This window comes from Talaromyces atroroseus, assembly GCF_001907595.1.
Source record: "Talaromyces atroroseus strain IBT 11181 chromosome Unknown scaffold_0, whole genome shotgun sequence".
NCBI classification, from domain to species: Eukaryota; Fungi; Ascomycota; class Eurotiomycetes; order Eurotiales; family Trichocomaceae; genus Talaromyces; species Talaromyces atroroseus.
In genome coordinates, this window is record NW_017971432.1 from 618,974 (window position 1) to 641,433 (window position 22,460).

The 22,460-nt window shown below is 47.8% G+C and overlaps 9 protein-coding genes across 9 annotated transcripts; 5 read left to right on the forward strand and 4 right to left on the reverse strand.

Annotated features, from left to right (window-relative positions):
• Nucleotides 1–976: 976 nt before the first annotated feature.
• UA08_00215 (hypothetical protein) lies at nucleotides 977–2,809 on the forward strand (the record flags this gene model as incomplete). The annotated part of the gene is made up of 2 exons (XM_020259997.1): nucleotides 977–1,074; nucleotides 1,138–2,809. The coding sequence occupies 2 exons, from the start codon at nucleotides 977–979 to the stop codon at nucleotides 2,807–2,809; spliced, it is 1,770 nt and encodes a 589-aa protein (XP_020124530.1).
• Nucleotides 2,810–2,974: 165 nt separating this feature from the next.
• UA08_00216 (hypothetical protein) lies at nucleotides 2,975–5,399 on the reverse strand (the record flags this gene model as incomplete). The annotated part of the gene is made up of 2 exons (XM_020259998.1): nucleotides 2,975–5,008; nucleotides 5,064–5,399. 2 exons carry the CDS (start codon nucleotides 5,397–5,399, stop codon nucleotides 2,975–2,977), a joined length of 2,370 nt encoding a protein of 789 aa, XP_020124531.1.
• A 1,028-nt stretch (nucleotides 5,400–6,427) lies between these two features.
• On the forward strand, nucleotides 6,428–9,557 carry UA08_00217 (hypothetical protein; the record flags this gene model as incomplete). Its single annotated transcript, XM_020259999.1, has 3 exons — nucleotides 6,428–7,069; nucleotides 7,122–9,490; nucleotides 9,539–9,557. The coding sequence occupies 3 exons, from the start codon at nucleotides 6,428–6,430 to the stop codon at nucleotides 9,555–9,557; spliced, it is 3,030 nt and encodes a 1,009-aa protein (XP_020124532.1).
• Nucleotides 9,558–9,726: 169 nt separating this feature from the next.
• UA08_00218 (hypothetical protein) lies at nucleotides 9,727–10,534 on the reverse strand (the record flags this gene model as incomplete). The annotated part of the gene is made up of 7 exons (XM_020260000.1): nucleotides 9,727–9,775; nucleotides 9,832–9,969; nucleotides 10,040–10,103; nucleotides 10,176–10,256; nucleotides 10,315–10,321; nucleotides 10,400–10,420; nucleotides 10,484–10,534. The coding sequence occupies 7 exons, from the start codon at nucleotides 10,532–10,534 to the stop codon at nucleotides 9,727–9,729; spliced, it is 411 nt and encodes a 136-aa protein (XP_020124431.1).
• Nucleotides 10,535–10,775: 241 nt separating this feature from the next.
• Nucleotides 10,776–12,509, forward strand: UA08_00219 (hypothetical protein; the record flags this gene model as incomplete). Its single annotated transcript, XM_020260001.1, has 3 exons — nucleotides 10,776–11,015; nucleotides 11,075–11,343; nucleotides 11,498–12,509. 3 exons carry the CDS (start codon nucleotides 10,776–10,778, stop codon nucleotides 12,507–12,509), a joined length of 1,521 nt encoding a protein of 506 aa, XP_020124432.1.
• Nucleotides 12,510–12,679: 170 nt separating this feature from the next.
• On the reverse strand, nucleotides 12,680–14,235 carry UA08_00220 (hypothetical protein; the record flags this gene model as incomplete). The annotated part of the gene is made up of 2 exons (XM_020260003.1): nucleotides 12,680–14,105; nucleotides 14,213–14,235. 2 exons carry the CDS (start codon nucleotides 14,233–14,235, stop codon nucleotides 12,680–12,682), a joined length of 1,449 nt encoding a protein of 482 aa, XP_020123863.1.
• Nucleotides 14,236–14,628: 393 nt separating this feature from the next.
• Nucleotides 14,629–16,725, forward strand: UA08_00221 (Large subunit GTPase 1; the record flags this gene model as incomplete). Its single annotated transcript, XM_020260004.1, has 1 exon — nucleotides 14,629–16,725. The coding sequence occupies one exon, from the start codon at nucleotides 14,629–14,631 to the stop codon at nucleotides 16,723–16,725; it is 2,097 nt and encodes a 698-aa protein (XP_020123862.1).
• Nucleotides 16,726–17,556: 831 nt separating this feature from the next.
• UA08_00222 (hypothetical protein) lies at nucleotides 17,557–19,068 on the reverse strand (the record flags this gene model as incomplete). Its single annotated transcript, XM_020260005.1, has 1 exon — nucleotides 17,557–19,068. One exon carries the CDS (start codon nucleotides 19,066–19,068, stop codon nucleotides 17,557–17,559), a length of 1,512 nt encoding a protein of 503 aa, XP_020123865.1.
• Nucleotides 19,069–19,992: 924 nt separating this feature from the next.
• On the forward strand, nucleotides 19,993–22,101 carry UA08_00223 (hypothetical protein; the record flags this gene model as incomplete). Its single annotated transcript, XM_020260006.1, has 3 exons — nucleotides 19,993–20,302; nucleotides 20,393–20,841; nucleotides 20,896–22,101. The coding sequence occupies 3 exons, from the start codon at nucleotides 19,993–19,995 to the stop codon at nucleotides 22,099–22,101; spliced, it is 1,965 nt and encodes a 654-aa protein (XP_020123864.1).
• Between the last annotated feature and the right edge of the window lie 359 nt (nucleotides 22,102–22,460).

Consider the following 22,460-nt stretch of genomic DNA (forward strand, 5'->3'; position numbering starts at 1 on the left):
AATGAGAGGGGGGATTTGCGAGGAAACGTTATCGATAAGTGCTTAGTACGCAAATAGTAAGATACGTAAGTTACTGAACATTATTGAGTGGAGAAGAGCTTCTAACCACTTTGGGGAAAGCGGTATTGTAAAGCTTTCGAAATATACATGATTTTGATCCCTAAGAATGTGGCAGAAACAGAAAAATAATGAACACACTTCACTGCATTGGCTTCGCTACGAAACCTAAGCTCTCCCTTCTCGAGGACGATTGTCTGCCTAGAGCAACCTTGTAGGCTCCAGCGAGGCTTAGCGGTATAAAAGCGACTTGCATTATTCTTTCCTCCTTGATACAACAAGCTCTCTCTATGTAGATTAGGTTTAGGTCCCTCCTTGTTCTTTTTTTTTTTTCTTCAGGACGATGATGACACTATCATTCTCCCAACCAGATATGCGAAGCTGCATCCGGATGCCCTCAGGGCAGCGCCTGGAAGCACATGCCAACGCAATATCGAGATGAGCCTGAGTCCTGCTCTTTCCTGTCCGACTTTTACGAAACTCTCCATATATATTAGACTGCATAGAGTATATCCATCGTACCTGTAATTTCATTACACTGTCAAGCTAGTACGCACGTAGTTTTGCCCCTATTCTTTTGAATTTGAATCTATTCTGCTGCCCCACTTGACGCGTTTTGCGTAAACAAACCGACGATGCATCAGGTTAAGTTGTGCCTGACTCTACCATAATATGCACTCCGAATGAATATGATACGTCAGGACGGAGAACTTGAAGACTTCCGAGGCGGTGACGACCCGACTTTCTTTTGGCACTCGAAAATGACGTCATCTTGCAGGAGCAACATCTTCCGTCTCCAAACTCCGTAAGGAGTCGGGAATGTTTCCTTCTAATACTGAGTGCCTGAGCAGATGTGCATCCCGACAGCTCGGTAAGCTAGCTGCATCATTGCATTGTACGGCGACTTTTCTTGTTCTAGATGGCCCGATCGAGAGGCTTCGATACTTCTGCTTTGTTTCAAGCGTTAAAGCACTCGGTAGTTATTTGGGGAGCCGATGAGAACCCTTCACAAGATCAGTGAGTCCTTCCAGAAGCCGAGATTTGCTTACCTGCTTGCTAATTATTGCAGATAAATTCTAGCATGCAATCTCGAGTGATGACAAGCTCACGCTATGATACTCACTTCCATCTGATTAGCGAGCGAGAAAAGGAGTTCAACGGACTATTCCGCACGGGCGCCTTCTCGCCTTTACTCCTACAGCACGTCTTCGCAACCTTTGCTCTCTTGATCATACCGCTTGTCATTCGCCACAGAAACTTTTACCATTCGCGGCTTCTGCGCTACGGGTTCCATGCCATAATTACAGTCCTCAGTCTGTATACAATCCGCGAGGTTAGGTTCCTTGGTCCTGCAAATGGCTACGCTGTCGGTCTAATAACGACATGGTTTTATATATGGAGTTCTACGATGCTTATTGCCAATAATGTTCAAAGGGATTTCAAGAGGATCGAGAAGGAACCCGAGGAGGTAACAAAGAATACTCGTGAAAATGACGTGTCTAAGCAGAGTGACCCGCCAGAGGCAGTCAATCAATGTAGGACACCTAGTCATTCTGGACAAGTAGTGCTAAAAGTCTATCGATGGCAGCCCTATCCGCAGCAATTGTCCCATCGTGTTGATTGGGTTTGCGATCTCATTTTCAACTTCAGAGGTCCCAATTGGAACTGGCGCCTAAGGTCATTGCCACCTTTACCAGAAGCCGTGATCAGAGACACAGAAGACCAGGCACGGTCTTCAAAGCAAAGGGGAACGAGATTAACAGACTGCAAGCCCTCTGTGAGACTGCAGTATGCATTTCGTGCCTTCTTGCGAGATTATATAGCTTTGGACTTCCTCAAACTCTTGTTGATGCGTGATCCATATTTCTGGGGCTTTGTAGACAACCCATTACCACCGCCATGGCCCTTTAGCATCCTGGCCTTTTCACCAGCCCTGGTCCGCGCATATCGACTTACAGCTAGTCTGGCAGCTGTTCTCTTCGCACTTGATATCATTACGTCGCTGAATCCGATTTTCTTCTTGGGGCTCTCTCTTGCTTTCCCCAGTTTTTCAAGGAGTATCACCCACCAGCCTCTCGATGAAGCGTGGTTGTACCCTGAGTCATTTGGATCCGCTGCTGCTGTGCTGGATCACGGGTTAATTGGTACATGGAATACATGGTGGCACCAGTTGTTTCGGTTCGGGTTTTCAGAATGCAGCCGGTTTATATCGGACTTGCTATTGCTGCCATGTAATCAAAAGCAGGGAGACAATAACAACAACGACGATAACGACAAAAATCACACGTCATTCTACAAGTCCGCTCGACGCATACTTCAGGTCATGCTCGCATTCTCGCTAAGTGGACTAGTGCACGCCATGGGCAGCTATACTACCTTTGCAGATTCTCGGCCCTGGAATGCCTTCCTATTCTTTTTCATCCAGGGGCTAGGAGTGCTAATACAGAGTTTCTTCGAAATAACTGTGATTCCGAAAGTAATGCCGTTAATTTCTTCGTCACCTCCTCCTCGATGGCTTATCAGGACCACGAATCTGGGTCTTGTTATTTCGTGGTTTTATTTCACTGGCCCCTTGATTGCGGACGATTTCTCGCGATCGGGTATATGGATGTTTGAGCCTCTGCCTATCAGTCCACTGCGTGGGGGTTTGAGATTGGGCGTTGAAGAAGATCGGTGGTTCTGTTGGAGAGGATCGTGGTTTGAGCGGTGGTCCGGTGATACCTGGTGGCACAGCGGGATACGATTTACATAAATATACTGAATCATTGGAGAAAACTATTTGCTGCCAATGGTTTTTGCAATTTTGAATATATAAGTACGTATGTATGCATCATGAGCGGCTATGAAATTGTTCATAATCGGTGTACATATATACAAGAATTTTCCGATTCCAGCCAAGGAGACGTTTAACATCGTCTCACTCGTCGTCATCATCATCGTCGGTATCAGGCTCGATATTCAATGTTGGCATCTCATCATCACTATCATCGACATTGTTTGCAGTACCCGAGCTAGTAAAATTCAGTGCGCCTGAAGATTGGGTGACTGCAACAGAGTTCAAGCCAGACACTTCAGACTCTTTAACCGAAGAGATGAATGGCGTTGATGATGCAGCTTGTGGTACAGCAGCAGGTGAAGCTGACACCTCTGAAAGTGTTACAGGCACAGATGCGGACACCGCAGGGACAACGTCATTGTTCCCCAAACGAGCCTTTTTGGCCTGGGGAAGTGACTGCTCTGAATCTTTCTGGGAGGAATTTGATCCCATTTGGTCGTCAGCCTCGGATTCCGTTGTTAGTATCCTCTTGTTTTGTGTTGTTGCTGGTGGAGCGATGAACATGTCCTTGGGTTGGATGCGGTTTGCCATATTTGAAGATAGATCTTGGATGCCAGCGCTAGGAGCAACCACTACTTCAGCCTGCGCAAGATCTTCATTTTCTTCGTAATCTTCAGCATCGAAATGTTCACTGCTGTTTCCAAGAAGAACTGGCATTCGAGGACGAACTAAGCATTCAACCTCCAAGTGTTCGGCATACCTCCTCGTGAGGAACGGCAGAATGCTTGGAATTGGTCTACGTCCTTTGATAGGAGGCATTGGATTCATGACACTTGCAACCATAGCTGATCGGTTGGCTGTCAATATTGCAGCCCGTTCCATTTCTGTCCGGACCGGCAATGGTAAATATTCAGTAGGCAGATAATTGTAAAGCAAAGGGAGCAAGGTCATCGCTGCCAAGTTCTGTCTCTCAGATATGCTTTCTTTAATGGAATTTGATTCTTTGAGCGTTGGATTGAGAAGGGCATCCACATTCATATTGACTTGCGTGTTCTTGGAGTTGCCTTTCGAAGTAGTTTGTTTCTCTTGAGTTGCGCGATTGCTATCACCCGGTACGAGGTCACGACAACATTGCTGGATGAGAGCGCTCATCGAGAATACGTTGGCTTTGGCAAATGATCGTCCTACCAAAGGCAAAAGTTCGCTCATAAGTAGGTACGAAGATTCCCGAAGGCCATTGTTGAAGTTCTCTGCCTCCAGAACCCAAAGAGTCTGTTCGAATATAGTATGGAGAAGGGGTGTCACCCCCGTCTGTAATGTGCTTACAATTGCACGAAAGACATCAATGCATGCAGTATGAATCATAGGCAGTTCCATATATAAACCATTCCTTTCTTCACGACTGAATTCTGAATTAGATTGAACGACATCTTCATTCGCTTTTGGAACAGTAACTGATGTCAAGCGCGATACCAGATCAATTATAGCTCCAAGTGGAATGTTGATTGCTGACGCTGTGCGTATCGAGATGAACTTGGACAACAAGTTTAGTAATGCTGCCAGCCTGGCGGCTCCTGCAGGTAAACCATGCCATGAAGGGAGACCCAAGGCATCTGATTCAGTAAATTCTGGCGTATCGCTCATGACCCTCGGCATTTTTCCATGCTTATAGCTCGGATCAGAGGACTCCCATTGTTCTGTCACACTTCGAAAGACATGATCCGCGGCCTGATGAATGGAGGTCATAGTATTCTTGCAGGCGCTCGCCCATTGTTCGCCTGAAGTATTCTTGGGCGCACAATGATGTAATGCGACATAGAGCTCTTGCGATAGATGAAAGGCTTTCGAAGACAAAGGGCAAGTAGCGGTCGAAGATGCTATAATCGGCAGGATCAACTTTTGCAGCTGGCTAACGAAGGGTCGAAAAATTGTCGGGTGTCTTCCTATAAGCTCCACGAAGGCTGAAAGAACAGTTTCCAGGAGAGGTAGCTCCCTAACAGATTTTACGGAATCCGAAGCTCTTTTCCCATTGACGAGGTTGAGCAGCGCTGTAATAAAGCCAGGTAAGTTTGGTGTTGTAATCTCTCGCACCAATGTCGGGTACTGGTATGTCAGATGGAAAATTCGAGTCAATGTGATGATCGAAAGTTTCTTCGTAGAGACTGGGTCCTGTTTCTGGACACGAAATCAGCAAAGCCACAGAATCCTAACATTATCAAATCTCCCATACCGAAAGAATCGCCAATAAGCCTCGAACCCACGGTGCACAATCACGGAGTATTTCCCACCGACCAGCCTCCAGTGTGGCTTTTATCAAGACAATTCCGGTCCATCTACCTCCAAAGCTGCGGTCTTGTAGCAGACTCGTCAAACGAGTCTTTAATTTGTTAATCTGCAGAGCATCATTTCCGTCCGCGTTGGCCTTTTTTCTCGTTTCAGGGTTGGCAGTAAACTCGCTACAGTCACTGAGCGACGCAGCCAGATATGAAGCCACATAGGGCAGCTCATCAACCGGCGTAGTTGTTAGGCGGTGCGTAATGGCGCGCAATGACGTCGAGGAAGCCATTGATAATTCAAATATCTTCGTATATTCAAGCGCCGCTTAATGGCCTGCGCAATCCGTTGTTGGCCACAAGAAGGGAGAAAGAGGTCATGAACTTTTTTTTTTCTCGAGACTTCCATTTTAGGTCTAGGGCGACAGGAGCTCGGTCGTTCCCGCGGAGCACGGAGATCGACCAATCACAAGACACTACGCTTGCCCCGTTTTTGATTTGTGTTCGTCAACCGCAGCTCTGCAAACCTCGGAAGCGCATACAGCTTGTCCGCATCTTGCGAGCCTTGCATATGATTGCTAGATATCCTGATTGTTACCCTGTGCAGGGGGTATCACGCTGACTTTTATTGTGTTGCCCGTGTTATGGATATTGTGATACTACTTTGATGCGAAGATGAGTGTGAACTCGGTATGCCGAACTATGTCATCCCCCCTGGTATTAGTTGACCTGCTCCGAGGCTTTACGCTTACAAACCATCTAGAATAGGGATGCGGATAAGGCGCAGGGATATGTCAATGCTTTAGATAATGCTCGAAGCGAAGACAAATGGAGCGAAGTGCCTGAATTGATTCGCAAGGTTACCAAGCATGCGCCGCATCGGAAATGTAACGCTCTTCTTTAATGACTTACGACCTAACTATACTAACAGTTTGAAATTCAGGTCTTATTGAAACCGCGAACGCCGAAATTCAAGTCATTGCGCATATCACTAAAAGCCGTCCAGCGACAGCCAAGGGCCAGACTGCCCCGAACCAAGTTTCAAGCCTGTCCGAGTTAATACCAAAGCTCATTTCAGTCATTGAAGAAGCAGAAGGAACCCCCCAGGACGTATTTCAAGCTCAGGTCTGTTTGGGATGGGTTCATTGGACATTGTCGGAACCTGGGTTGGCTGTTGGCCGTCTGCCCAAGGATCTTGACGATTCTACAATTACCGCTCTCTCAGAAGAAAGTAAAAGCCTTACAAAATGGACTGAGGTGTGCATAGTCAAAGCAGGGTATATAAAAAGTATGCAAACCGAAAGAACTTTCTCGAGCCACCATGTCTGATGATGTTATAGGTGCTGCCCAAGCCATGATATCCAACACAAATGCGGCACTAAAGACGGCGTATCCTATATTACCACGACTTGCCATCCCCAACTCAGCCTTGGCTTCTTGTCCTCAAGCCCTGTACTGGTCAGAGCTTTTCCTTTGCAAGATTGCCATGCTGGCAAGCAAGGGAATGTCTTTCAACGAACCGAGCGAGAACGAGTTCGAAATCGAGATAGCATTGAAAGCTTTTAGATTGTGGTCCGGCCACCCACACGTCAAGCGGCGAGATATTGCAGCTGGGCAAACACCCACTCACACGGCTGGAATTTACCAATCTGAGCCCCAATCATCTGTATGGATGTCTTATTACAAACTGTTATCTGTGATATTGCGGCACGGCCTACCGTATTTCCCGCTATCTCCAGGAACACCGCGTCGTCAGCTCGCCAACGAGATCCGACGGGTGGAAACCGTTTGTGAAAGTGTCTTATTGAGAGAAACTAAGTTCCCCGTCGCGAGTGACAGCAACCCTCAGGTGGAGGCATGGACCGAGGAAGTAATAAAGAACTGGGAAGTCTTGTGTGGCCCCGGCTGGAGAAACGATGATCTCGATGGAGGACAAGATGCTGTCAGTCGGAATGTTCTTGACGTAAGTTGTCAACGGCTTCTCCTGTTTTCGCAACGTATCTGACTTTTGCTAGATTCTCTACCGAGCTGCAACAGAAACTTACCACTCCCATACGATTTTGCGGCGCTTGTTTCATGTGCATGCTACTTTGGCAGAGTTTGATCTTGCCATAAAAGCACTCGACACTTACGTTGAAATTGTCGTAAGTGCAAAAGATAGGGCGGAAAAAGCAGCCGAGATTGGTGATTTGGAAAGTGATGAGACGTTACTACAAACCGTGTCCGAGGGTGTACTTCTACTTTGCTGCTTCGGTTCCGAAAATGAAGCGCGGAAGGCCAAAGAGCTTATCCCAATACTGGAAAAATATATCGAGAAAGATATAGCAGACGACCTCACCCTTGCGAACGAAATTGCACCCCGTGTCTCTTTGCGTGTCGTCGCTATGGCTTATAAGGCCATCGGCATTGGCTTGGCTAGTTGGTCAAGGTGGACCCCAATCAACGAGATTCGTAATGATATAAGAGCGGAGGCTATTGAAAATCTAGAGAGAAGTCTTGCTCCAGAATTTCAGTCACAATATGATCTTTCGACCAGATATGCCCTCGCACTTCTCCTCGCCGAGTCTCGCGACCTAGATGGTGCAATCAGCCATGTGAGGTTAGCTCTCACCCCTAGAGAGGAGCGGACACAATCAACACCTGTCACCTACGCCCCGCACCAGACCACACTGTCACAAGAGAGAGATAAGATTCCCCTTTGGCATTTGTTAGCGCTATTGCTTAGTGCAAAACAAGAGTTTGATATTGCAGGCCGTACTTGCGAAGCAGCATTTGATCAGCTCCCTTCGTCAGTCAATGCATTGGCTCACAATGCTAGGCGCAACAATCGTGAAGGGGAAAAGCAAACGAAGAAAGATTGGATAAAACATCTGCAAAGCCGGGAAAAGGAGCGTATTATCGAGACCCGCATGACACAACTCGCCCTTCTTGAAATTACAGATGGCTCAGAGGTTGCTGTGAACCATAGTGACAACTTGCTCGCATTATTTGCCACGTTATTCGAAGATCTGGAACTTGAAATCACAACTGAGAAAGCCTCAAAACCCCAACAGCAGCTTGAGCCCCCAAAAAGCTCTGCTGGAACGGTGAAAAGCTTTCGTGGAAGCATTTTTGGTAGAAAGCGAGGCTCAAAGGTCCCGTCCAATGCCGGTGAAATACCTCCCCTTCCCAATGGGGGACTTCCTAATGCCTCTGCGGATGCCCCCACGATCAGAGTGACACCTGAATCCGCAAATGGAACTCAACAAGGCCAGCAACAGAAACATCAACTAGAAAAATCCCAACAAGCCGTGCCAATCAACGCCACGGATGGTGAGCCTTCCGCCGGAAACGGTTCTATCAATGAGCAAGAGAGTCCTGAAAAGATAGGGATTGCTATTTCCAATATCAGTGGATCTCCAATGCCACCCACAAGACCCAAAGAAAGTGCGAAGCAGCAATTACCCTCCGTCGCTCACAACGTAAATTCCAAGCATCAACCTCTTCCGGCCGGCCATACCAAGCAACCACCGGAACAGGATGTCCGCTTGCCAAACGTTCATCGTTTTGATTCACCTACAAACGCTCTTTTGGTATTTCCTACTCTCCAGACTCAAAAGCACGCCCTCTCCGTGCTAGTGAAAGTATGGCTTCTCATATCGGGCTTGTATCGTCGAGCTTCTCTCTTTGAAGACGCTCGTGAAGCTTGTGAAGAAGCGTCTAAACAGGCTAACGCCTTTGAAGCTCTTGTAGCCGCGCAGGAGTCTTCAGCCCGTGCTTTCGACCAGCGTGTATGGGGTGTAGCTAAAAGTGTAGAGGAGTTGTGGGGTGATGTCTATGCAGAGAAGGGAGCACTGTCAGAGGCGCAGTCTATGTTCCAAGAAGCCATGCAATACTACGAAGAAGCCATTGCCCGCTATCCTGACCACCCTAAAGCGACAATTGGTTTATCGAATTTGCTTCTGGATTTTTGGGAAGAAAAGATCCCACTGGAGCCACTGAGGCCTCAACTGGACACTGATTTTGTCAAGTCATCGTGCTTCGAGCATAAAACCCACTCACATATCAACGATTCAGAGACGTTTCCAGAATCTGCGCCAGCTAACTCTAATACGAATACATCACCGGTTTCTGCTGTGGAAACCAAGAAGTCCGCCAACGCGCCCATCAATGACGATAAGCCGGGATATTTAAGTCGACAAGCTGCTCGAGATCGTGCCTATGGCCTTCTCTCCATGTTGACGAAAACTGGATCGGCTTGGGACAATTCAGAAGCGTGGTTCACCTTAGCCCGAGCGCATGAGGCAGGCTCACAGATAGAAAAGGCCAAGGAAATTTTGTGGTGGTGCATTGAACTCGAGGACGAAAAACCCATTAGACATTGGTGGAATTTGGGAGCCGGGGGGTATGTTCTCTAAAAGGACAGCATTTGTATATACAAAACATATTTCAGTAATTTTCAAGCAATATAGAAATGCCTTTTGCACTTGTATATCAATCAAAACTTTGAATTTGGTGAACGGAATTGCATACATCGCCCACGGGCACATAACGAGTTATTTACAGCAGCAACAAAGTCCTTTGTATATCAAGAATACTAAGCGAACATAAAAATAGGTGTGTCATTGAATTTGTGTAAATCTATCGGGAAGCAGCAACTGGCTGCCAAGCAGAGTACTTAGGGCGTACGCTTTATAGAGATATGTTAGTCTATATTCAGCCATCAATTGCAACTAACAAACTCACGTCGAGTATGTTTTGAAAGCCCCGCGAGACAAGGTCACGTTTGCACGGTGTTCTGGCAATTCCCACGTGCGTACACCGGTCTGCAAAAGTTTGTCGGTTGTTGGGGGAGCATCAACCATGTAAGATATCCATGCATGCCTATTTCTCAAAAGTCAATTTCTATCGTCACAGGTACCTTGGGGTATCTTATGGAACAAGATATATTTACCAGCCAGGCTCTATGTGAGATGGATCAAATTCCTTCTCTTTGTAATCGACCCATCGAGTACGAACTGTGCGAAAGGGAAAACAAGGAAGTTGTCAGAATATTATCTTCCCACTATTCTCAATCGATCACGACTCACGCGGAAGCTCCTCCTCAAGGTTTTCGTAATATTTGTTTCCGAAACGGTCGGTTGCGATCAAGGTTCCGGCTTTGGTGTCACCTGCAATTGATTGTCAATAAATAGGCATGCGACATGTCGAAACTGTAGAGATACTGACCAATGTACTATATGCCATGCGACAAATATGAGCTAAAAGATTCCTCGCGGGAGACTGCTGCAATCGCATATGCTGTTGTACGTACCTGCATTTGGTGGCCGTAGTCCTAAAAGGAAGGATCATGTTAGCACGATGGCTGCAGGCGACGTGGCGAGCTTTGGAACATTACCTTGAGGCCAATCCTCCAGAGGTTCCTGAATGTACGAGTAAGCGTCGACATTTTGGAAGATAGCGACTATTGCGTCTGATATGAGGAAAGAAGACCAAGCGGAGTGAAGTCGAACGATGTCGTCGATGCCGGCTCGCGGGCGGCTCGCGGGCGGCAGTTTCGGGTATAGCGTTGCTCGATGTTTGGAATGTTTGCATTGCCCTCTCTCTTCTTGTTCTCGCGCCGCGCTTGGATAAATTTATGGTCAATTGAAAAAAAAAGAAAAGAAAAAAAAGAAAGAATTGTCTATAGGATGTTTAAACGTGTTGGTGAACACGCTGTGCGTTGTACTTGCAGGAGAAGTGCGATTCGGAGACAGGTCGCTGTCCGCAAGTTTTCTGTCTACAACAGCCCAAACGCGCCTGCAACTTCTACTGCGTCTCCTTTAGGAGGGCTTACAACTGAGCTAGATCGAATTGCCCCTCGATTTGAGGTACCATCATCGAAAATTACGATCCTTGATTCACCCAGCTCTTTTTATGAAACGCTCAAGGTTGGTTGATGCCGTTTGTGCGAAGAAGGGCAGCTCTTGACTAACTATGCTTAAACCAGCACAAAATCAGAAATGCACGAAGACGAATATACCTTTCAACTTTGTATATTGGCAAGACAGAACACGAGCTAGTTGACACCGTGAACCAAGCATTGCGTGATAACCCGAACCTTCATGTTTCAATTCTTACCGATTGCTTGCGAGGCACTCGAGAAACCCCGAATCCTTCATCCGCTTCGCTCCTTGCACGCTTGGTTGAGGAACATGGCTCAGATAGAGTGGAAATCCGCATGTTTCATACACCAAATTTGACCGGCTTGCGAAAGAAGTATGTTCCGCGTCGTATAAATGAGGGATGGGGGCTTCAGCATATGAAATTATATGGTATTGATGATGAGATCATTTTGTCCGGGTTCGTACTTGAGCCTTTAGGAGCCTTGGTCTTACTGAATGTTAATGCTGACTGTGGTATTACTATCCAGAGCAAATCTATCAGAGGACTATTTCACAAATCGTGTTGACCGATACCATGTCTTCAACTCCAAAGAGCTAACTGATTACTATGGCAAAATTCATGATGCAATTTGTCACCTGAGTTTTCAGGTTCTCCCGAATGCTGAGAATATTGCTGGCTATGAATTGGTGTGGCCTTCCTCAAATAGTGCGCATTCGCCTCTAGACGACCCGGAAGGGTTTATATCCCAGTCCTCTTCGGCTTTACACTCATTGATTCAGCCAAGATCTCAAGAAAAAGCCGCACTTGTACCTACATCAGAGAAGACTCTTGTATATCCCGTGGCGCAGCTGACTCCACTGCTGAAGCCTGATACATCTACCGAATTCCCCGCTGTCACGAGCATTCTTCGTTTGCTTACGAGCTCTCCAATGTTCAGAAATTCGCATTGGCTTTTTACTGCTGGCTACTTTAACATCCACCCCACACTTTCGTCTTTACTTATAGAGAGCACCTCTTATATACCCACGACAGAGCAACCTGCAACCAAAACACAAGGCACCGTCCTCACTGCATCACCATGGGCTAATGGTTTCTATGGCTCACCGGGAATATCTGGTATGCTACCAGCTGCATACACACATCTATCGGCACGGTTTCTGGATCGTGTCGCCGAGGCCCAGCGGACAAATTCGATTCAACTCAGAGAGTGGCGCCGGGGTACTGTTGGTGAACCAGGTGGCTGGACTTATCATGCCAAGGGTCTCTGGATCACATTACCAAATGACAAATATCCAAGTTTGACTTTCGTTGGAAGCAGTAACTACACTAAACGAAGCTATGGTCTTGACCTAGAAGTTGGAGCTCTGGTTGTCACATCTGATGACAAGTTGAAACAGCGTTTGCATGAGGAGACAGAATGGCTGCAGGAGAATTCAAAACCTGTTTCGAGAGAGGACCTTCGCCGGACAGAACGCAGAGTTGGATGGAACGTGCGACTCGCGATGTGGATCGTGGAGAAAGTTGGTGGCGCATTGTAATTCATTTCTTATAGATGAAGCCATGTATTATAGGAATATAGATACTTAATAAATCTAAAAGATGGATATGGATATGGGTCGACAATCACCTGGGCAGTTGGAAGAAACAAACGAATAATGCATTAATCGTCAATTTACCTATTTAACTATATGTACGCTTTTGCCCAGGACTATACTTTTCCGCGAGCAGACAAACGAGCAGGTCCCAAACCCTGCCTGACTTCATCCAGCATTGCAATACCCAAAGCCTCATTGCCATTTTTGCCTCTCTTGGCTTTGGCACCCTTACGCTTCGCTTGCTTGCTTCGATCTTGCCAGCCAGACAAGAAATCGTCCATGACGTTATCAAAATCACTCCGTAGAGGAACGTCACCGTAATCTCCTCTCGAAACTAGACTGGGCGCTTGGGAGGACGCGGCAGACATGCCAGTCATTCCGGTCATCCCTGTCATGCCACTGACCATAGAAGCGCCATCAGCAAAGCTGGCGTCGTCGTATTCACCTTCTTCGTCAAGAGCATAAAGAGCTTCGACTTTCTCGAACCGGTCGTCCAACAGTCGTAGTCCCTCCGTTCTCGCAAGTGAAGATGATGTCATAGAATATGCAGAGGGATTTGTCATTGCTCCCTTGCGCTTCTTTCTACGGATTGGAGTGCCTCCAGCTGTAAACATCGTGGACGCGGTTGTGTGTCTTTCAGTGGCTCCATCGCCCTCGGGTTTCGCAGCTGGGGTATTCGAGGCCTTAGCGTCCTTCTTGAACTTTGAGAACTCGCGCATCCAATCAGAGTTTTCTGGTGCTATGTCAGGAACTGGCTTATTGTGATCTGGCATTTCAGACGGATCATGTTCTTGAGCAACATGTTCTTCGCGATCTGCTTTCTTTGCCTCTGTAGATTGAGGAAAGGCCTTTTCCGTGACATCCGACTCCCAGCCATCATCATCTTCTTGGTCGAATAATGTATCTTCAAATTCTTCAGGAGCCACCTCTTCGGCATTGCGCGTAAGTTCACCAAATATGTCCTGATCATCTTCATCATCCACGAAAGCTTCATCATCAAGAGCCTCCAACGCCTCTCGAAGACGGGGGTCCATGTTTGGCTGAAACCCGGCAATTGCATCTGGCACATTCTGTTGGTCCTGGTACGTCGGCTTTTTTATGTAAGATGATGCCGTCGAACGGGTATATTCAGAACCATAAACGCTTGCAGCAGCCCCTCCCACTTCGCTGTGGGAATCATCAATAGAAACATCTCGCAACGCATCTTCGAGTTTAACTGTTTTTCCCTTTCCCTTTCCTTTACTTGTGGCAGCCTCGACAAAATATGAGTTTCCACCACCAGTGCCTAGCTCTCGTAGATGTTGCATGTAGTCATATTTGGAGTCATCGTAGTAAATGCCGTAGTTAGCAGCCTCGCCTTCATTTTTTCGAACGTTTGCTGCAGTGAATTCGCTCTCTAATTCCCCTAAGTTTCGGGATGTTTTATGAGACGCCGAGGAAGCAGTGGTCGACAGCGCTGGCCCTTGCTTTGGTCCAGAGACCTGATGTAGAACCCTATCCTCTGCATTGGGGTCATGTATTAAAGGGTCTTGTTGGGATCTATGAAAGAGCTGGTATGTCGTCGCATTTTTTTTGTTGCTGTAATCGATTTCGGTCAGCCGAAAAAAGACCGCGACATCGTGGTTAGACTTGAATTGAAAACTTACATCCACTGCCGTGGGGGAGGCATCGTGAAAGTTTTTGTCTTGGTCAAGTAACTAGGCAGAGTAATAAAAAATTATTCAAACGCAATCTGCGTTAAATATATCCGTGCTACTCAAGAATTGAGGACCCTCATGTCCCTCACTCTTTTTTTTAGATAAAAGTGGGCAGAAATCTGGTATCAATCACGTGCGCCTTATCTTATCGATTGTCTGAATTAGGCGAAATAGCGGGTGACTAATCAGGCTATCTTATCCAAAGCGAAGCGGGGAATCTTGGAAATTTCGTATTAGAAATTCAACGCCACATTTTTTTTATGCCTGGTGTAGTGGCCCCTACAAATTCTCTTTTATGATTGTTATTTCTACGTTTTACAAAGATTTGACCAAGATAATAAGCCAACTACCGTGAGACCGTCACCATGGTGCTCGCAAAGTCCAAAAACTCCGTGGGACTGGGCAATAGTCTCATGAATGATCGATTCGGCAAAGGCAAAGCATCATCACAGAAGAAAGTATCGCACAATGCCGCCATTGCACGAAAGAACCAAAGCGGCGAGACATATATCACAAACGCGGCCAAGGAAGCATCATGGGTGAAAATGCGAAGTATTACCGAGCAAGCAGCGCTCGACGAGTTCCTAAGCACGGCCGAATTAGCAGATACCGATTTCACAGCGGAGAAGATTAATAATGTTAAGATTATACATACCGATCAAAAGAACCCCTTCCTTCTATCGGCAGCAGAGGAGCGATTTGCTGTGAAGAAACAGCAGAAGAATAAAGAACGGTTGACTATCCCAAGACGGCCGAAGTGGGATGAACGTACAACAGCTGAGAAATTGGATACAATGGAGAGAGAGTCGCTGCTTGAATGGAGAAGAGGACTCGCCGAATTGCAAGAGAATAATGACCTCTTAATGACTCCGTTTGAAAGGAATCTGGAGGTTTGGAGACAGCTATGGCGTGTTATTGAGCGCTCGGACCTAGTTGTGCAAATCGTTGACGCAAGGAACCCATTACTCTTTCGCTCAGAAGATTTAGAGACGTACGTGAAGGAGGTCGATGCTAAAAAGCGAAATCTTCTGCTAGTCAATAAGGCGGATATGATGACACTAGAACAGCGAGAGTTGTGGGCCGATTACTTTGAGGAGCACGGCATTAGCTACCGTTTCTTTTCGGCTCATCTAGCTAAAGAGCGGAATGAGGCACGTCTATTGGAGGATGGTGAGGAAGTTTCAAGTGACGAAGATAATGATTTGGCGGAGGAGACTCAGCGAAAAATGGATATCCAAGATAAGAAACTCGCTGATGAGGAATGGTCCAGCGAAGAAGATTTGGATAAAGAAGCACGGAAAGACTTGCAGTCGACAACAACTCCTAGCGATCTGAGAACCAGGATTTTAGACGTTGATGAATTAGAGGAATTATTCCTTGCAAATGCGCCTCAGCCTAGCGGACAGAGTGAGGATTCTGATAAGCCACAAAAGGACAAGACAATCATCGGCCTTGTCGGGTATCCTAATGTCGGAAAGTCAAGCACGATCAACGCATTACTTGGATCCAAGAAGGTGTCTGTCTCAGCGACCCCCGGTAAAACGAAGCACTTCCAGACCCTCTATCTATCGCCCAACCTTCTACTGTGTGATTGCCCTGGTTTAGTATTTCCAAATTTTGCCAGCACTAAAGCCGAGCTCGTCGTGAATGGTGTGCTTCCCATTGATCAATTGCGCGAGTTCACAGGTCCTGCGGGTTTGGTGGCACAGCGCATTCCAAAACATTTTCTAGAGGCTGTGTATGGCATGAAAATTCACACCCGACCTCTCGAGGAAGGCGGCACTGGAATACCAACGGCAAATGACCTTCTTCGTGCCTATGCTAGAGCTCGTGGTTTCGCAACCACTGGTCAAGGTCAGCCTGATGAGTCTCGAGCTGCACGTTATGTCCTTAAGGACTATGTCAATGGAAAACTACTCTACTGCCACCCACCCCCAGCATCTTCGAATGCAAACGACGAAGACAGCGCAGGCAGCCCAGTTGTTGACCCTGCCGAGTTCAACCGCGATTTGTACAATCTCGCACATCTACCAGAGAAAAGACGCGCACAATTACTCAAGGCAGCAGCTGCTACTGGCGAAGGACTCGACAATCTCGACGACAATGCCTCCGAATTCTCCGCCGCAACAGGACTCTCCTCCCTTGCCCCATCGTCAGCCAAATTCGTAGAAGAAACGGGCAATCGATCTCGCGGTCTCGACAAGGGGTTTTTCGGACCTGGCTCAACCGGTGCTGGACACTACATGGCAATGCCATTTAATCACAAGTACTCGGAGCAAGGAAAAGCGAAACAGCTTACGGGGCGCAAGGAGAAGATGATGATTGCACTAGAAAAAAATATAGACCCGTCCGAAGTTGGGCGTTTGGCTTCTTCGAAGAAGCATTTCAAGGGTGGGAAGAGAACTCATAAGGGCAAGGGAAAGCCGGGCTCATTCTTTTCTGGGGCTGATGATTATGTTTGATTGGATGAAAAGTCCCCTCGCGGGTCGAGTTGTGATTTTGTTTGATACGCGGGTTCTCATGGTATAGAGATATACTCAATTCGATCTATGTTTATGATCATTGTGATACATTTAAATATTCCGGGGAACGTTTAATCAAATCAATCATGGAGTTATTGTGAATGTGAAGTTTGGTATTTATATGCTACCGTCAACCTAGGTACAGCCCCTTTTACCCTACTCTGATGCCTTGTTACCGCATTAGGCGTTGATTCTAGGCCTACTAGCATGTTCCGTAGGAACAATTAATCAATTATTTTAAGCAGATGCCCGGCATTCATCTGCTTCTATGGTCTGGTATTCTGGTAGAGTTCCTTGGTCGTTCGTTCAAGTTGGCCTCGGGGCTTCTGATGGAAATATATCATCGACGCTCAAGTTTTTTTCAGAATCTTTTTGAAGCCCATGGTCGACCAATGATTGAAGGAAGCTATTGAGGGTTTAATAGCCATGAACCTCGTACTGGAAGGACCTAGGTAGAGAAAGAATGGGCTCATATGGCCTACGGCGTTGCCCGTGTGGGAAACCGCGTAGCTAAGCCCACGATGCTGCCTATCAGGTAGAAGGACCAGGTATATCCCGTCAGCCAACTTCTTGAGTTTTGTTTGGGACGAAATGTTATGGGGAAAAGGCAGTTACGACCGTGACTGGCTGCCTAGCTCGTGATGAGCCTATGGTGCGCTCCAGGAGCTAACAAAAAGGAAAAAGGAAGAAAAGAAACGGATGGGATAAAAATCCTGCCCTGAAATCCTCAAAAAAAAAAAAAAAAAAAAAAAAAGAAGACAAAGTTCAGAATCACTGCAATAAACGACTGCTCTGCGCCTGCTGAAACAAAAGGGGTATAGTCTGTAGGAAATTGAACATCCGACTCCCATGCAAAATCAACGGAATCACCGCAATCATCCACATGAAAAACACAAAAGCAATGGCGGCATTTACTCGCACCTGCTCAATCAGAGGCCACAATACATCGGTTTCGAACTGTGAATACTGAGTGCTAATCCAGTTGCGGATGGGACGCTGTGCCCTCTTCAACTCTAAACGTCGGTTGTGATTTTCTAACCCTTCCACAAGGTGCCAGGCTACCCGACGGTTGATTTTCTCCCACGTAGTTTCGTCCGCAAAAGCTCGAGTATTGATAGCAAGGTTTTTACGGAGCTCAGAGTCTCGAGCAAGTTGCAGGGTCAATCGGACGAATTCATCGAGATCGTCAGGCGCGACTAGATATCCGGTCTTTCCGTGTTTAACGATATCTGACGGCCCTCCTTGGTTGCGCGCAACCACTGGAACCCCACTTGCCATCGATTCCAGTACGACCAACCCAAAGGTTTCGGTAATAGAGCAGTGTAAAAAGACATCAGCCGCCGCGTAGGCTCGCGCAAGGTTCTCGCCACCCAGGAAACCCGTAAAGATGACATGGTCTCGAACAGGTTCAAAAAGCTTGCGTACATCAGCTTCGACAGCTGGATTTCTGTTTCCGCCCACGATCAGCAGCTTATAGTGAAGACCCTCCTTTGCAAATTGAATGGCTGCATCAGCCAGAAACTCGAAGCCTTTCTCGGGAGCTAAGCGGCACGTATACGCCAGAATGATTTCGCCGTTTGGAGCGAGCTGCCGGCGATACGCATCATCACGATGCTTTGGATTAAATAAAACCGTATCTACCCCTCGCCCGAGTTGAACTAGACGATTCGAAGGCGCGCCGGCCTCTTCAAGATAGGATCGAACGTCTGAGCAGGGATAGAAAATTGTATCGACAGAAGGATGGTTGAAGAGAAATCCTTGCACCCGGTTCACCAACCACGTGCCGAAGCGCCCCATTGCACCCGGAAGCAGAATGGAAGAATATGCCGCAAGGTCGGTCTGATAGTTGAGCACAACCACAGGCGGTTTCTGCAATTGGCGGATCTGCCATAAGAATTGGTATCCCACTGAGGCAGGGCTGGCTAGGTACACGATATCCGGTTGAAACGTGCGGTGACAGAGACGATCAAACCGGAAGGGATAGACAACGGTCAAGTCAGGATTATACGGCAAGGGATAACCGCGCAATCGCACTTCGGATCCTGTGCGAGAATGGGAGGGAGCTGCTGGCTTCTGAAGACTTCGGCCTTTCGTTTCGTAGCGAGGAGCGACGACGGCCAAATCGGCGCCGTTGGCTCTGAGGTACTCGATCAGCATACCCGTTGTGCGACTTACTCCATTGACGGGACCGAGCGACTCGGTAGCCAGAAGAATGCGCTTTCCCTTCAATGCCGCTGGAAATTCATCGCGGCCCCCTGTGACCATGCCTTCTAGTTGTGCCATTCCGGTTGCGAGTCGCTGTTGGTCGGCTGCGAGATGCGCTCGCAAATTGTCTTTCCCTCTCGAAGAAAGTAGCTCTCAGCAGTAGGCGAGGGGCAGTAGACGCAAATAAGCCAGAGGACTCCTCAGCCGCTAAAGCCTAGTGAGCCATGGCACACACACACACACACACACACACCACAAATGCTCACGCACAAGGAAGCTATCAGGTGCGATGATAGCCGGCGAGTGCGTGCACACAAGAGTATGCCAGATTGGATGGCAGCAAGCGGTGTAATACAGAGAAAGAGAGAAAGAGCTTGTCCGTGCACGTGGGGTCCGCGGCCTTATCGCGCCTTCCCTGGAGTAACTTTGCTCTTATCGTAGCTTCCTTCGGGGCCAGAGTGCCCCACGGCGTGGCAGCCAATGGGAGCGCCGGGGGTATAGGGCGTGCAATGATCCGATGCTCATACTCGACGACGGGCTCCTTCCTTCGTGAACCGTCCAAAAACTCCTCCATCCCAGGAAGGTGCCAGGATGTAAGGCAAGAGCGCACGTATGCGCAGTCCCGTGACTGCGGCCGATTGGCCACCACGCAGCGACTCCCTCTGCAGAAAGCACCAGCACGACAGGGGCAAATCATTCAACCCCCGTGCTCTGCCCTCCCCTCCATTCTCGATGCTAGCTGCTTCCGGCTGAACGAGGCTTTGTACAGACGCCAGGTATTATTTTTATTCCCCTTTTTCTTTTTCTCTTCTGTTCTCCTCGCCTTTGCTCTGCTCCGCCTCGTTGCTCTGGTGTCGCCTGTGTTGATGCGAGTCTCGAAAGCTCTCGGATCGACAACTACACTGTAAATGCTAGGCAGCCGTGCGCCCCTCTGTTCATCACTGCATCAGGGGCTATAAGTTGGCGCCCAGTGCAACACCACACCCCCCGCCCGGGCCATCAATGGCTTCGTTCGACTACTCAAAAACCATGGATTTCCTTTCAACCTCGCCTACCACCACAACGGACGACAGCTCCTGCGACGACTCGACTGGCCCTACTACGCCCGAGAGCATAAGCCCACTGCTTGGGGCTGCCTGTGTAGAGGATGTTCTTGAGACGCCACTGGCCAGCTACCTGAGCAGTCAAAAGTCTCCAGTCAATGTGCTTCCGACAAAAAGACTGCCCTTTCAACATGTCGGTGCTAGTCAACGGGAGCTTCTGTTTTCCAAGCCAGTGAGACACATTGCCGTGGTTGGGGCCGGCTATGTTGGTAGGTTACAACCTTTGTCTCACCCTTTCTGAAAATTCATGCTTGTCGTAACGGTTATGCCGTGACCTTAAACTAATGCTCTCAAACTAGGCGGTCCCACAGCCGCTGTCATCGCTTTGCATAACCCCCATATACGCGTGGATGTGCTAGATAAGGATCCACGGCGCGTGCGTCGGTGGAACTCGCCTCACCTTCCTATCTATGAATCGGGCCTCATTGATATCGTTCGAGTGAGCCGCGATGGTGCGAGCACCTGTTTACGAGCCACTGCAGATAAACCACACCAAAGTACCCCAACAAATCACCCCCCTAATCTATTCTTCACTACCGATTCGCAGACCAGTTTGGCCAGAGCCGATGTGGTCATGTTGGCCGTTAACACGCCCACGAAGACATTTGGTATTGGTTCCGGCCGTGCGACTAACATGACAACTTTCGACGCAGCAGCCAAAGAAGTAGCATTGTATGCCAGGCCTGGCACAATCATTGTCGAGAAAAGCACTGTTCCATGTGGCACGGCTCAGCGCGTGAGAAAAATGGTAAGCATCATACCTCAGTGCAGACTAGCTTCCACTCACTAAGTCAAACTTCAGCTTGATGAAGTCCGCCCCGGTGTGGATTTTGAAATTCTTTCCAACCCCGAATTCCTTTCTGAGGGATCTGCAGTGCGAAACTTGATGCAACCTGATCGCGTCCTCATTGGATCAGCCAAAACTCCCTCGGGGCGGCGGGCGGCGGAGGCTCTTGCCAATGTCTATGCTGCCTGGGTTCCTCGTCCCCGGATTCTAGAAATCGATGCCTGGTCATCTGAGCTGGCTAAGCTAGTCAGCAACGCAATGTTGGCTCAGCGCATTAGCAGCATCAATTCGATTAGTGCTATCTGTGATCGAACGGGGGCTGATATTGATGAGATTGCCAAATCAGCTGGCCTCGACCCTCGAATTGGCCCACAGTTCCTCAAGGCTGGCCTGGGGTTCGGCGGGTCATGTTTCCGCAAAGATATTGCAAGTTTAACGTACCTTTCCGAGTCGCTGGGGTTGCCTGAGGTAGCACACTATTGGAGTCAAGTCAACTCGATGAACGAGTGGCAGCGAGACCGATTTGCCCAGAAAGTTATCCAGCGCATGGAAGAAAATCTAGTCGGCAAGAAGATTGGTATTCTGGGATTTGCTTTCAAGAAAAACACTGGCGATACGCGCGAGTCGCTGGCAGTGGACGTCATTCGAGCGTTGTTGCAGGAGAGACCGGCAGAGATTGCAATCTTCGACCCATGCTGTCTGTCAGAGGATATCATGAGCGAGCTTGAGCCGGTCCTAAATGCCACAAACCGTGAGCGAGTCCACGTTTATTCAGACGCTTATCAGGCATGCCAACAAGCGAATGCGGTGGTTATCATCAATGACTCGGATCCATTCCGTCAATCGCCCGCGGGGCAGTTTATCGAACCGAGTATTGACCTGTCTGCGAAAACGAAGAATATCCCATATTATGATAATAGCATTCGAAACATGCAATATATGGCTAGTAAGCAGGAAGGAGAGATGGTCATTGAAGGAAGTCGCTTCTCTTACCGACCAGGTCAATCACCTATTTGCGCCGAAGACTGCCCAGACTGTCAATCAACAAAGTTGCGAGGAACCATTTCAAACGAGCCAGTCGAGTGGGCACGTATTGCTTATGGCATGAAAGATCCAAAATGGATATTCGACGGTCGTGGCGTATTAGATGTGCCAGAAATGGAGAAATTGGGTTATCGGGTAGAGACGCTGGGTCGTCACACGATGTCTCGTCAGACATGATTCTAATTGTACATGCAACCATACTTGTCTCTTATAATTGGATTGATTATTCACGTTTCCTTTCTTTTCCTTCTAGTACCTTGCCCTCGTATCTTTGAAATTCGGATCTCTATATACCTACCTCGGTGTGGCATGATACCTGGCGTTTGGACGACAAGACTGTTGTTGTCTTTGTCTTTCTTACTGTGTTTGTCTTACTTTGTCTGTGGTATTCGAGGTTCTAACGTTTAAGTGTGGTACCGATACATACCTTTCAGATAATATACCTTTTCATTGAAAACCGAAAATTGTCTCATTAAAGTTGAAATTTCTATGAATCATGGAACTATAAAATAGTAACACAAAAGAGAGCCGTTTCA